Source organism: Electrophorus electricus, chromosome 10, assembly GCF_041902795.1.
Source record: "Electrophorus electricus isolate QZ-2024a chromosome 10, ASM4190279v1, whole genome shotgun sequence".
NCBI lineage: Eukaryota > Metazoa > Chordata > Actinopteri > Gymnotiformes > Gymnotidae > Electrophorus > Electrophorus electricus.
In genome coordinates, this window is record NC_137506.1 from 24,018,277 (window position 1) to 24,034,201 (window position 15,925).

The 15,925-nt window shown below is 42.4% G+C and overlaps 1 protein-coding gene across 4 annotated transcripts in view; it reads left to right on the forward strand.

Moving 5' to 3' along the window:
- The window catches only part of sh3pxd2ab (SH3 and PX domains 2Ab), a 19,847-nt gene extending 13,103 nt beyond the window's left edge, over positions 1-6,744 (forward strand). For 3 of the 4 annotated variants that reach the window (XM_027000264.3, XM_027000262.3, XM_027000265.3), the window contains 5 exons: positions 9-126; positions 809-1,584; positions 2,150-2,199; positions 2,493-2,612; positions 2,779-6,744. In XM_027000264.3, coding sequence (XP_026856065.3) covers positions 9-126; positions 809-1,584; positions 2,150-2,199; positions 2,493-2,612; positions 2,779-4,377 — 2,663 coding nt within the window. In that variant the 3' untranslated portion in view covers positions 4,378-6,744. The remainder of the gene's footprint in view (positions 1-8; positions 127-808; positions 1,585-2,149; positions 2,200-2,492; positions 2,613-2,778) is intronic. The other variant, XM_027000263.3, reaches the window with a different exon arrangement.
- Positions 6,745-15,925: the final 9,181 nt, after the last annotated feature.

The following is a 15,925-nucleotide window of genomic DNA, read 5'->3' on the forward strand; positions in this document are numbered from 1 at the left end:
CTTTGTAGCAGGACATTATGTGACAGTAACAGCCTACAGTAGTTCAGACAAGAATGATTTAGCATTTGAACCTGGAGAAACCGTGGATGTCATTCAGAGGAGCCCAGGCGGCTGGTGGTTCATACGGTAAACACTAGAATTAAAGCTCCACTCTGTCAGGTGTAACCCAAGTGTACAGGAACTTCTTCAATTGGAGAGGATATTTCCTCCTCTTTTGACTTCTACATGTAGTGGGAAAATCATAGCTACAGCCTTAAAACCTTTGTCTGATACTTCCTGTATTCTTTTTTCATGTGCTCCATCTATGGGACATCTTTTGCAGCTAGTGTTAGGGACACTGTATCTTTAAACACACAGTGTACCATTAATCTCTGAGTGTACATTTAGCCAAAAAAACAGTGTACATTTAACCACAGTGTACCTTTAATCGCACAGTACACCTTTAACTCCTAAGTGTATTTTTAACCACCGAGTGCACCTTTTAAACATACATGCATAACACAGACACACACAGGCACACACAGACACACAATTACAGCGTTTACCTTTAATCACAGTCTACCTTTACCCATACAGTCTATCTTTAACCACAGAGTGTTCCTTTATAGTGTACATTTAAACACTGAGAGCTCCTTTAACCCCAGGGAGTACTTTTAATTACAGAATATGACTTTGGGGTTTATTTTGTTAATTTAACTTCATGCGATTCTGCTCGAAGTAATTTTAAACACATTTATAATACAGTTTTCTAAATCTACCAGGATTTTTCAAAATCTAACAGATTTTTTTCTAATACTCTGTTTCTCAGCTCTGGGGGGAAAGAAGGTTGGGCTCCTGCTGCCTACCTGAGGAAGGTGCAGGATGTTGTTACCCCGAGTGACCAGGCTATTGCCATGGAAACTAATAGAGCACCTGTGTTTGGCCAAGTGGAGATCATTGGAAATCTGATGGATATTAGTAACTTGCTGAACAGGAAACCTGCAAATGACACACACATTCTGAGCAATCCACACTCCTCAAACAACACAAAAATCCTGAGCAAGACACACTCCACAAACGATATACACACTCTGAGCAATATAAACTCCACAAATGACACACTCACCCACTCAGGTAGAAATACAGACACACTAGCAGACATGAGCCCAGCAGAGCAACCGGTGTCTGATCCAAGCATTGATTCACACAGCAGCATAAAGTCAGAGACCACAAAGAACACTCACACCCCCACACACAGCAATACACACATGTCCATAGACAGTAATACACACACCTCCACAGACAGCTCCATGCACACTGAGGACATTGATGAAGTTAGCAAATCTATCTTAGATGGCACAGGTTCAGACACACATTTACTCAGAGAGTGTGAAAAATGTCCTAACTACAGCCTGCACACACACGCATCTGCTATAGATGTGGAAGATCCAGACACAAATGTGTGGGCGTCCGTCCTGGAAGGGAGTACGAGTGCGTCTGTTACAGAGCCAAGTGTGTGTTGTCCCAGTGTGTCCATGCCAAAGGCTCACCCTACCCCTTCCATCGCCTGGGTATCACCACAGAGATTCCACAGTGTAGAGAACGGTGAAATACCTACACACAACCCATACAGACTGCGCACGCAGAAATACCTGCAAACAACACATGCACACAAATGCACACACACACACACCCTGCACACAAAAGACACACGCATCATACACAGACACATGCCCTGCATATAACACAGTCTCACATATACCCATCCACACTGCATACACCACTCATACCTCTAACACACTCACTGTCCATCATAGATACCACACACCCCATTCTCCTTTGCCCTGTTCGGTCTCTCTCTCGCTCTCCCTCTCACACCCCATGTCTCGCTCCTCTCTCTCCATCTCTCCCTTCTCTCTACATCTTTCTCCCCCTCTCATTGTCCTTTCTCTCTCTACCCCACTCTCCTGTCTCTCACTTCCTCTTTCCCACCATATCTGCCTCTCTCGCTCTCTCCTTCTCCCGCTCCCTGTGTCTCCTTTCCCTCTCTGTCTCCCTCTTTCTCTCCTTTCCCTCTCTCTATTCATTTTTTCACCTTTTCTATCTCCCTTATTCATGTCCATTTTTATCTGTTGGTAAGATGAATTTGACCATTTTTTCCCGCTTTCAGGCTCTTCAGCTTACAGTCAGAAACACCCTCCCCGTCGTGAAAACAGCCTGGTCAGTCATTTTAATTAATTCATTATGATCAAAGAGGCATTTAATTCAGGTTGATCAAAGAGATGTTTGATTTGGTTTCAGATCAAAGATTCTTTAAAAACATGGCCATATGCCACAACAGTATAACTGAAGTCTCTTCATAATTGCAATTAATAAAATAAGCATTAATACATATGTTGACAAGTTGTGACGTTAAAATGAAAACTGAAATTAAAATGGTAAACTAAAATATTTTGACATTTTAGCTGACACAGTCAAAATTCAGCTTATAGAAATTGTTTACGTTTCTTTAGGGGTTTCAGCTGCCTCAGCCTCCAGAGCCCCCTTGTGTGCCTGCAGAGTACTACACCATTGCAGAGTTTCACTCATGTCTGACTGACGGCATCAGCTTCAGTGGAGGGCAGAGAGCTGAGGTGACCATTCCATCCACACACCTCTTGCATAATCCACACTGACAAGACATGCAGGACAAGTGAGCAGATAGATGGCTGGGTGACTATAAATAGGCAAAGGAAGAAACAGAGAAATGTTCGACATAATTCAAATCTTGTAAGCGTGTGTGCCTGTATGTGTGTGCAGGTAATAGAGAAGAACTCAGGTGGTTGGTGGTATGTGCAGATTGGTAATAAGCAGGGCTGGGCTCCCTGCTCCTACATTGACAAGCGTAAAACACCAAGCTTAAACCGGCGAACAAGCACCCTCACACGCCCCAAAGTCCCACCCCCTGCTCCACCAATCAAAAAGCAGACCTCACTTCCATGTATAGAGTCAGAGATAATGACCCATGAGGAGGAACGGGTATACGAGGAGCCAGAGTATGATGTTCCAGCTGTGGGCTTGGAGTTCGAGTTCCTGCCTGGAGATGTGAAAGCCTCAGACCTCTCTTCTTTACAGTCTGCCATCTACAGGATTGACCAGGATCTGCAGAGACAAGGTAGAAAAGACCAATATCTGTATAAAAATGACATGGTTGGAGTCATTACACAGAACCTTGAAACCAAACACTTACAGACACAGTCACCCGGTGGAGTGTGTCAGAGGCCAGTGTGGGATCCCCCTGAATATGATGCACCTACATTTGAACCCCACAGCCCCATAGAGCCTCCACCCACTCTTCAGCTCCAGTTGGAAGGGTCCAAACTCAAACCCACTATCCGGCCTAAACCCACCAACCCGGATCTGAACTCCTTGAGGCGCAGCCTGAAGCCTGCAGATCAGCCAAATCAGAATGATTGTAGAATCGACTCCACATCACATATGTCCAACGAGTCTGACTGTGCCACATCAGTGGACAATTGTATGATCACCTGCAGCTCCTCCACTGAGCTGTCTATCAGTACTGAAGCCATGCCCCCTCAACTATACCGCAGTACTGCAAAATTCCAGCAGGAGGCAGCTGGAGAACTCAGCCTTCCAGCCGGAGTGCTGGTGGAGGTTCTGGAGAAGCAGACGAGTGGGTGGTGGTTCGTCCGTTGGGGGTCGCTAGAGGGCTGGGTGCCCACCTACTATCTACAGCCTATCATACACACACACACTGCAGGTACACACATTGGGGATTCAGACAGTGAGCAGGGTAGGTGGGCATGTGGGGAAAAGAATGAGCTGTGTGGTCAGAAAATGAGCGGTTCCAACTCAAACCTCAACCTGCAGGACTCCACTAGGCCACTGAGTGGGCTCAGTGGGGTCCCAGTGGGCCCGCAGGAAGGAAAGGATAACACTGCCATTGCTAAGATCGAAGCTAGTGTTACTAAGGACAAAAATAGTGTTGCTAAACACTATGCTAGTGTTACTAAGAACAAGGCCAGTGTTACTAAGGACTATGCTAGCAGCCCATCAAAGTGGGATACCCCACTTGGCACTACTTGGAAAAATGAGTCTCTAGGCATGGTCACATCACTCTGCTCCCAGACAACCCACCGTGTCACCACTGGCACAGGTCGCTCTGTTCCTGTTTCCATGGTGAAGCCCAAACCACATCTCATCCATAACAACCTCCATGAAGAGTATGTTTCCATCGCTGATTACCATGGTGATGCAGAATCAATGGCATTCCCAGCAGGAACAAGGCTTGAGGTTCTGGAAAGGAGCTCCAATGGCTGGTGGTACTGCCGTACCCTTGACACCATGCCCAACCACAGGGGCTGGGTGCCCTCCAACTTCCTGGAGAAGAAGAAGTAGGGGAAGAAGAGCATGTCTTTCACTTAGTGTGTAATTTTTTTTTTAATCTATTCCTGAAAATAGTACTTTTCAAACTGGAAAAAACTTATTTGCCTAATAATGCATGTTTTAGTTTGTTTTAGTCGTGTTTATGATTGTCATAAATTCTATAATCCATACCACAGATTCTGTACAGAGTCATGAGGATTCAGAAGAGTCATGAGTGTACAGTACAGTGTGATGAAGGTTCAGCTGCAAAACATTGACATTCCACACAGAGCCATAATGGTTAAGTACAGTCATGAGGATTTAGTGCTGAGTCAAATCAAATCAAATTTATTTATATAGCACTTTTTACAACAGATGTTGTCACAAAGCAGCTTTACAAATGTCCAAGTCCAAGCCCCCAGTGAGCAAGCCAAGGGCATCAGTGGTAAGGGAAAACTCCCTAAAACATGAGGAAGAAACCTTAAGAGGAACCAAGACTCAAAGGGAGGGACATCCTCCTCTGGCCAACAATAGTAACAATTTTACGAGAAAAATAAATAAATAAAAATGTAATGGGGGAAAAAAGCAATTAATGTCTAGTCTGGTATTCTAGAAGTCTGGTATTCTAGAAGTCTGGTATTCTAGTCTAGTCCTGATGTTGTGCATGTGTCCAATACCCATCCCACAAGAGAACGTCCATCAAGGGCAACTCAGAAGTAGCTGGCTTGGGTGGAGGTGTGTTGGGCCACAGCAGGAGAAATCAGGGGGTGGTGGGAGTAGCATTGGCAGCTGAGACAGGTTGAAGCTCAGCAATATCATGACATCAGGGGTAGGTGTACTTTGGCAGAAAGAGAGAATAAATTATCAGGCATGTCCAGGTATGAGGATGTGTAATTTAGGGAACTATAATGTGCAAAGATGGACTGGCAGATCTAGCTATGGCAGCACAGCTAAAAGGATGGAGCCAGAAGGAAACAGGCATGAGGGGAACATCAGCACTCCACAAACTTGAGTGACAAAAGAGAGGTGAAGTGGCAGCATCATGAACATCCCAATTTACCATAACTCAATGCGCATGGACCCCCAGATCTACACCTGATTGTACAGATAGGTTTTCAGCCTAGCCTTAAAAATTGAGACTGTGTCTGAGTCTCAAATTTACAGGAACATTATTCCATAGTATGGGAGCTTTATAGGAAAAGGCTCTGCCCCCTGTGGTAGATTTTCTTATTCTTGGTACTAGTAAAGAGCCTGTACCTCTCTAAGGTACTGTGTTCTCTAAGGTACTGTGGGGCAAGACCATTCAGTGCTTTGTAGGTTATTAGAAGTATTTTAGAATCAATATGAAATTTTACAGTGAGCCAGTGTAAAGTTGCTAAGATAGGAGTGATGTGATCAAATTTTCTAGTTCTAATAAGAACTCTGGCTGCTGCATTTTAAAATAGCTATAGCTTGTTTAGGCACATAATGGTACAGCCAGATAGTAAGGCCTTAAAGTAGTCCAATCTTGAAGTGATAAATGCATGGACTAGCTTTTCTGCATCATGTGAGTCATGGCGGTTCAGTACAGAGCCATTGTTGCATTTCTCAGCTGCTGTTTAGAGATCTTTTGTCACTTGTTGGTGAAATCTGTAAGTCTGCATTCTGCAATTGTTTTTTGACAAATCACAGCTATGCTACTACAGTAACAGTGTACTACCAGCTGTAAAGTAATGGTGTACTACCAGCTGTACAGTGTAACAGTGGTGAGCTTTGAGGCTTCTGTAGACTAACTACACATAATTCTAACTGTAATTGAAATCAAATCTTCATATAACTCTAATCCTAAAATAAATCACAGTGACCATAATGAAATCTCTTAGCTTCAAATTAAATCTACCAAATCTCAAACCAGCCAAATATTCCTATATCGGTTTTGGTGATGATAATGATAAAGATTATATTGCTGGTGGTGGTGATTATGATGATGATGGTGCTATAAAGCTTGTGTTGATAATGTTTTTCAATCTTGATGATGTTGATGGTTATGTTGATAGTGAATGTGGTACTGATGATAATAATAATAATAGGACAAAAGATGATAAGATCCTCCTATTTATTTTTTATTGGTCACTGTCTTTTTCCTTCAGATAACATTGACTAATGTGATGAAGTAAAGGCTCTGGTGCGTGTGGGAGAACATGCGTGTGAGAATATGTGCGTGTGAAAGTATGGGTGTGGGAGAGTATGGGTGTTTGTGTGCTATGTTTGCTTGCATTTTCCAGTTGATTATTAAATTTTATTGTATACATTGATGTTATTTTAATTGATGCTATTACTGTTACATTCGCTACTCTTTTATCAGTTAACATTCTCAACATTCTAAAAGCATGTTCAGATTGAATAAACTACTGCACCATATATGTCATTGCTGATATATTTATAATAACAGTTTTGATTTGTAAGGGCTTTAATGTCTAGTCCAGTCATTCTGTCTTAGGGGTTCTATGTTAATTACATCACAAACAACACTCGGCAAGACATGTAAAAGCTTGTTGGGACTTTCACTTAATCCTACACAAATGGTTATTGTGACTGATATTGTAGGAGGGAGGTGTAGGAAAGTGTTTAACAGCTCCTTGACAAAGGGTTTTGGGTATGATAAGGTCCAATAAAATGTATTTAGGAGTGAAGTATAACATTTGATTTTAAAATTTGTTGTAATTTTGTCTTGCTTAATTTGTCTAAATTTTGTCTTAATTTGTCTAAATGGCTTAGAATACATATGAAAAAATGGGTAAAAGAACAACAAATGCATATAATGTGAAGCTGCTAATCAAAATCAGAGAATCATCACTAGCACTTGATTTGATAAAAACAAAGAGCAATAAAAAGGCATCTTACTGTAACGCAGAGCAAGTGAGCAGTGGATGCAAACACTGAGAGGTTTATTATGGGCAAATCCATAAACAGAGATGTTAGAACAGACCAGAGTTGAGAAGACAGGAAAGTCATTACAAGAAACAACCAGAATACCTAACGAACAAAAAGGCAAACACAAGCAAATAAGGAAGAACACAGACAAAACATGGCAGAAAACATTCAACAACCAGACCGGACATGTAACAATGCCCCGCGACATAATGTGGCGAACACAGATACAAGCGCTTACAAAGAACCAAACCAGGAATTGGTGAATTAGGTGACAGGCGGGAAAACCAAACAAAGGGGCAGAACACCTAAAACAAACAAAGAAGCACACGGAACGAAACCCAGGAAACAAACCGATAAAAAGAAGCATGTGACAGGGAAGCTACATGACCATGATGCTAGCAGAAGTGAATCGTGACACCTGCCTTGTCTTGCCACCATATATTAACTAAAAACATGATCATCAATTGCAGTTATACAGAGAATAAGATGCCAAACACCCTGTGCCCAAGCCCAGCCCACTCGGTTCACAGTAGAATCCACATTAAATTAATAACCATAAATTTGTACATCACAATAAACTGGAATTGAGCACACCTCTAGGCCAACTCTGTGAAAACCTTTAGGAAATAACCTCGACCACTGAAGGTATATGGGTTTGTGCTCCTCTTTAGCAAACATTGCTGTAGCCATTGGAGCATTGTTCAAATGCATTCACTGTGTATTTGCATTAATTTGAGGTGTTGCATTAAAAGAGTGTATGTGTATCTAATTTATTTCCATGTTAACATTTCACATGTTGACCATGCCATTGGCTACATAAAATGCAGCTGTGGTAATTGCATTTTGGAGTAACTGAAATTTGTGAGAAAGAATGCTTCTGAAAGGCCATGGTATACTCCTCAAATCCCCTTTCTTTAATCTGTGACAAGTCTGGCAGTTCCATAGCTATCTCTCAGCATATAACAGAAAGGCTTAGGAGAAAATGAGAAACTTTGTGAAACAGCCGGTGGTAGAACTAATTATAGAGTTGATGAGGTTGCACAGAGGGGATTGCTGATCTAATTTTGATCAGTAGCATTATTATTGAAACCAACTGGTAATATAAAAGGAGAAATGCCTGTTCTTATGACTCTCTGGTTCGACTATGTCAAATCATCTGGGTGGCACTGATGGAGAGTGTCCCTTTTCCATTGAAGCTGTCTGGATGGAACAGAGAGGGTGTCCCTTTCTTTAATCTGTGACATGTCTGGCAGTCCCATAGCTATCTCGCAGCATTTTGGACCATTTTATAACTCCATAGAACTCCATAGAAAACTGTCACATTTCACGAGGAGTTCTTTTCTACAGAAGGCAGATTCCTGCATTCTTAGTTTTATCCTGCTTCACTCCTCACCCTGGTCAGTAGTTACTGCCCGTGCCATTCCAATTCATCTTCTTCTGCCTGACCAACTTCTAGTTGCAGCTCATCCCAGCTGTCTCCAATCCCCTCTCTTCTGCACATTCTTACAGCAGCTGCCAGCAGCGTCTCCTCTGCTGTGAGAAATTTGGAGCAAGCTGACTCCATCAATTCTTTTGTACTCCAATCAAAATCCCTTCTCTGGGTGCCAACCTTATCTGCCTTCCCATCCACTTGTTTGCCAGCTACCATCTCAACAGTCTCAGCTTCTCGTCTAGTCAGGCCATTGTTTCCTTCTCCTGTTGCAACCACCTCAGAACCTGACATTGTCTTCTCCCTGCAGGCTATGACGTCTCAGAGGGCTACATAACTCATGAGGTTTGCTTGTCACAAGGCATTGCTTGCCAAAGCAGAAAGCAGATGTTGTCTGTACTTTCAGGTCGTCATTCTCCACACTGCCTAGCACCATTTCAAGAAGGCTGGCATGGTCATGTGAGTCAAGCTGAATTCTCTGGAAGCTCTTTCAGAGTCTGCTGGAAAGACAAATTTTACTTCACTGTGCTCATAACATTCAGTTGCCAGAGCAGCTCCAGGTATTTAATGCCCTGGCTGAAGCCTTGTGCTTGACCCTTGTGAATGTCCATTGGCTTCACTTTCTCCCCCACCTCAGTAACTTCCTTATCATCAGCTTCCTTTCATTGCACCCCGTCGCAGCCTCTCTCCCATCATCAGCCTCCCATCATCAGCCTCCCATCATCAGCCTCTCATCATCAGCCTCCCATCATCAGCCTCTCATCATCAGCCTCTCATCATCAGCCTCCCATCATCAGCCTCTCATCATCAGCCTCCCATCATCAGCCTCTCATCAGCAGCCTCTCATCAGCAGCCTCCCATCATCAGCCTCTCTCCCATCATCAGCCTCCCATCATCAGCCTCTCATCATCAGCCTCCCATCATCAGCCTCCCATCATCAGCCTCTCATCATCAGCCTCCCATCATCAACCTCCCATCATCAGCCTCTCATCAGCAGCCTCTCATCATCAGCCTCCCATCATCAGCCTCTCATCATCAGCCTCCCATCATCAACCTCCCATCATCAGCCTCTCATCAGCAGCCTCTCATCATCAGCCTCCCATCATCAGCCTCTCATCATCAGCCTCCCATCATCAACCTCCCATCATCAGCCTCTCATCAGCAGCCTCTCATCATCAGCCTCTCATCAGCAGCCTCCCATCATCAGCCTCCCATCATCAGCCTCTCATCATCAGCCTCCCATCATCAACCTCCCATCATCAGCCTCTCATCAGCAGCCTCCCATCATCAGCCTCTCATCAGCAGCCTCCCATCATCAGCCTCCCATCATCAGCCTCTCATCATCAGCCTCCCATCATCAACCTCCCATCATCAGCCTCCCATCATCAGCTTCCTGCCCATTCCCATTACCCTTTTCCAAAAATACTGCAGGCCCAATCACTTCCCTCAAGTTCCTCAGAATCATTCTCAACATAGTCTTGTAGCAGTTTTAACAGTTTAATAAATTGTCAATTACAGTTGATAATGTTGTTAAGTCTCAGTCTAGGTAGGAGAGTCTGTGATGACATAATAACAGAGAGCGATTGGTAATTGGAATGGCATACAAAATGAAAGACGAAGTCAATAAGATGCATAGCAAGTGTATTACAAAGTGTTGGAATAAACAAATAACTACATAGGGGATCAGTGTAACAATGTCAGTAGGGATCAAGGCCAACAAAACAAACAAAACAGGCTAAAAAGGGACAAGACAGCTGTCTATACCCCACCAAAAGAAAATACACAACCTATACGCACTCCCTATCACCAAAAAAACCCAGAAGTAGAACCCATTTGCCCCCCAGAAACAAACTGGCAGCCCCTCCTTACAACACCATTGAGCCACCACTACTATGCTTAGAATACAAGGTCATACTCCGAGTTATAAGTCAGTTGAATGCAAACAAGTGCACAATTTGGGAGGATGGTGGCAAATCTCACAACTTTTCAGGAAGATTTTGTAAAGCCTTGGTGCTGAGCAAACAAGCACAGGGTAGGCATTTACAAACAAAATGTAGACTATCCTGTTCTGGAGAATACTCAGTAGCAACTGCCACTGCAGAAACATGAACAGGAAGAAGCAAAGATGCGGAATGACATAAGATTTCAATAAGAAATCAACATAAGAAATCAACATAAGAAATCAACCTAAGATTTCAATAAGTTAACATGACATACTCATGTCTTTTATCTATGGTCGGGGGTAGCCAACACATAGTTAGTAGGTAATAGCTTTTCCTGGATTACATAAGGTCCCATGAAATGAGCACTAATGGAATTCCCAGTCGAAAGCAAGAATGCTAATACTTTATTCCCCACCTCAAAATATTGATACACAGCTTTTTGGTCATATGTGGCTTTCGTTGCATTCTGAGATGCACTAAGGTTGTGCTCTGCAAGTTTTCTGACTGTATGCAACCAGTTACGTAGTTTGGCTGCGAATTCACTTAGGGAAACGTTAGTACTAAGGGTGGGTGAGGACCACTGTTCGTATAGACCTTTATAGACATGCACTGCATGTCCAAACAACATGTTAGGGATTCCTGAATTGTGTCATAAACAGCAAATACTAACAAGGGCACACCTTCATCCCAATCTTTTACATGCTATAAGCTCTCAGCATATTCTTGAAAGTCTGGTGAAACCTCTTGAGTGCTTTCGAGACTGGGTGGTATACACTGGACATTAGATGTTTAACGCCCAATTCACGGGTCATCTGTGCGAATATGTTTGAAGTAAAGTTAATTCCAAGATCCGACTATAGATATCCACGGGCCGAAGTTTATACAAAACTTTCACCACAGTTTTGGGTTTAAGTGGAATTGCTTCTGGAGATATAGTTGCTGCACACATTGTAGTTAACAAGTATTGATAACCCATTCGGGTTTAAGGTAAGGGGCCCAAACAATCAATCATAATGTCGTCAAAGGGTTCACCTGCAATGGGAATGGGACACAAGGGTGCAGGTGGAATGACTTGATTGGGTTTTTCAACAAGCTGACAGGTAGGACAGGATCAATAGTACTGAGCAATATAGCTCCAATGGCCAAATGAATTACTCTAAAATACGCTGGGTGGTTTTTCTTATCCCTAATTGGCTAGATAAGCGGTGATCATGTGCTAAAAACAGAATCTGCTTTCTATATTTAAGAGGTATGATAACCTGTGTAACTCCATCTCCATCCCCCATCTCTAATGGCATCCATTTTCTCACAAGAATGTCATTTTCTAAATAATATTCACTATTATGCCTCACTGTTCTATGTTTTTGATCAACAAAAGCAAAACAGTGTGCCAATACTGTCTGAATTCTTGGCTTTAGCAAGGTCCTCTCGAAACATCAAATCTGACTCATTAGACTCAGGGTTAACCGGCACAACATTGTCCACCATCCCAGTTGTCGTAGCAGCAGTATCAGAATTTATCAGTTATATCCCACATAAACATGCCGTCTAAAGGAACTACGTGGTCAAGTTTATGTGCTTGAGCACCAGTTAGAACACACACAGGAAACAAAGTTGACAGCCTTGGAATACACGCTTTATACCCGCTCTATATCCGCGGGCTTGTCAAGGGATAAACCATAAACCACATTCACCTTGTTAGCCGTATGTGCAGCTTTACGCTTCAACGCTGGGCAAAAACTGTGCTACTTTGTGACAATAAAAACACAATAAAAGGTGGAGAAACAGGCATACAAGTTGGTTTCAGAGAATATCTAAGATTAGAGACAGAACAAGGATTAGGGACTCTTTTGCAGGGAGCAAAAACTGTTTTGTGAGATAAGATGAACTCATCTGCCAATGTTGCTACCACAGTCAACCTAATTGCTTTTTGTTCATTCAAGTTCAAGTTCAAATTCAAGTTCAGATACACGAGCATGGCATTTGGCAGGCAATTTTTAAATTCTTCGAGTAGGATCAGTTCTTTGAGCTGCTCAAATGTCACTACATTACTAGCTGTGCATCACTTCTCCAATGAGACCGTTTTCTCCCTGACAAATTCTGTGTGGTCTGGTTGGGGTTTTTCTAAGGCGCCAGAAAGTCTGCTGTTATGCCTCCGGCACCAGCTCGTAAGCCAGGAGTACCATGGCTTTCACCAGATCATAGTCCAAACTCTGTTCTAATGTCAGGGAAGAGCATACTTCCTGTGCTTTTTCCACCATCTTACATTGCAACATGCAAAGTTCTTTGGGCCAATGCAAATCAATTGCAATACGCTCAAATATGGGAATGTATGCACCAGCCTCATTCTCATGGAAGGCAGGAACCAAATTTATCTGCTGACTTATGTCAAAGCTTTGGGCTGCCAAAGTAGAGTGATCTGGAGCAGTAGGAGTTATAGGTATTCTTGGTTTGGGCACTGGTATTCTGCTCTCAGCTGAGCTGTATGGATTAAGGGGAGAACTCTGGACCCACACTCTCCCTCTGAAGCGCTGCCGCCTTGTCTATCCTTTTGACCTCGAGCTGCAAATCCCATTTTCTCAGGAGCTCTGCTTCGCACTTCTGCTTGATGTCACACTTAGAGGCTGAACGGGGCACATCAACACTAAAAAAATCCGTGACACTCAACAGATCAGCCTTTGTACAGCAATTGAACTGCTCAAAGGTGGGACAAATAGTAAACACAGATAAATCAAAGCTAATGATGATGCCCCAACCCCTGGAAACACCACATAACCTGCCAAAAAGCACCAACCATGAACACAAAAACAGCAAAGTATAGGACGAGGCCATAATTATGTTACATCTCAGTATAGGTAGGGGAGTCTATAACATTAAAACATGACATGATAACGGCGAGTGATTGGTGAGTGGAATGACATACCAAACAGACAAAGTCAATACCGTGCATAACAAGTGTAATACAAAGTGTTGGAATAAACATACAACTATACAGGGGATCAGTGCAACAATATCAGGAGGGACCAAGTAAAATGAAATAAACAAAACAGGCTAAAAAGGAACAAGACAGCTGTCTGTACTCCACCAAAAGAAAATACACAGCCTACACTCACTCCCTATCACCAAAAAAAACCAGAAGCAAGCCTTGGGTGGAACCTTGGGTGCTGGAGGCTTGTCGCTCTCAGAGTCTGCAGTGTTGCTAACAGAGGGAGGGTCGCTATGGAGGACCTCCTCCTCCTCCATTGATGGGTCTTCCTCACGATTTGACTCAAAGACTGACCGCAGACTAATGTTGCTGTACTCCCCCTTCCTTTCAGAATCCACGTAGACCTCCATGGTGGGGTAGCAGAACCCTGCGGAGTCCGACTCCGAGTACTGGACCTCATTGTACCAGTCCCGGTAGTCCGACATGGGTCTGTATGACTCTGCTGAGTCAGACCCTGGTCCACACTCAGTGGCCCCCCAAAATCCTCCAGTGGCACTCTCCTCTGTTGTGGGAGTCTGGAGTGTGCCCAAGAGTATGGAGGGCTTTCCTGCGATGGCTGTGGGAGGGCGTTTAGGTCATTTCTTCTCAGGCATCCTTCAGTGGTCCATGTTTCTGTGACGTGAGGAGGCTAAGCAGGATGTGGGGACGAGTCATAGGAAACAGAAACATACGTTTATTAGAACACTTAACAAAGAACACATAGCAGCACGCAGACTAACACGGGTCAAACATTGACAACATCCATGATAAGACAGACTTATATACACGCATGCTAATAACACAAAACAAGGATCAGGTGAGAAACACGAGAGGGTGTGACCATGCAGACGAACACACACACACACACACACACACACACACACACACACACACACACACACGGAGACGTTTGAGGGGGCGAGGAGCTGTACTGGCAAGGATACATTCCATAAGCAGATAACAAAGCACTTTTGTACGTTGCTCTGAATAAGAGCTACTAAATGCAAAACAAAAAAAAAAGTAAATGTAATGGTATTATCTTAAAATGAAATTATTGGTACATTTCCCTATATACAGGGAAATTATTTTTCATTGTAATTAATTTTGTTATAAGTTATTTCCCCTTTTTGTGTAATCAGTTATTTTAATTTTTGATTTTGTTCAACTTTTACATTAAAATAATAAGTATAAAAAAGCTAAATATGTTTTATTTAGACTTAGCTTACTTTCATTTAAGTATTTAAAAATAAAACTTTCCATAATGCTTTATATTATTGTTTTTATTTTGAAGAATATGGAAAAATGCTAAATGATAATGTATGGTTTTTGTGACACTGGCGGCACCGATGAAGCCAGAGGCAAGTCCGAGCTGAAGCGTTCTTTATTTTCCATTCTAATAATAACCAACGGAAATCCACAAACAACAAAACATACTTGTAGCAGTGTGATATGCAGCCCGTCTCACGGCAGTAGTCTGTCAATGTGCAGTGTCCTCTCTCGGGACCTGCAGGATTAAATAGTGGAGTCAATTAGGAAAACAGGTGTATTGCATTAATATATTGGTGATTGGGAGCATGGCAGAAATGAAGTACGGCCCCTCTCAGGAGTGGACGTGTCCCTCCTGGCTGATGGCTGGCCAACCGTGAGTTTTTCGTTGCAAAGGCTCAATTATTAATTACTGAAGATTAATTAATACTGTATCAGTCTCATTCTGAAATTACGATTCAAACATGTGCAGTGACCTATTACCTTTGGTTAAAATATACTTTCCATGATGACCAAATTAATGGCTAAATGCAGCTGATTGAATAATCAGTATCAAAGTAATCAAAATATTAAACATTATAGTAATAGTAATTAAAGAATAAACGGATTTGGTTCAGATATACAAAATTAACCAGCAGATTAGTACCCTGAGGGAAAACCAGCATTAAAGAATGGACAAAACCTAAGAAGCTAACTAATGAGTTATTAGCATGGAAAATTCAAACGAAGACTGAAGACACATCTAATTAAGAAATATTTAAATGACCACAGACCATGTTCCTACATTCACTAACTGAAACTCTAGTACTTATTGTAGGGTATTGTTTATTGCACTGATGTTGACTGCTATGTTGAGTAACTGTAGTACTTATTGTTTATTGTACATATCATTGTCTGAGATAGAGCTTATGTATTTTTCTCTTCCAGGTGTCAGTCTTGAACCTTGTATTTCAAGACCATTCTAGTTCATTGGTATCTTGGACTCTAATTTACATTACTGTCTAGGATGTATTCTATGAGTAAATTACAAAACACTTTTGTTAGTCACTCTGGATAAAAACATCT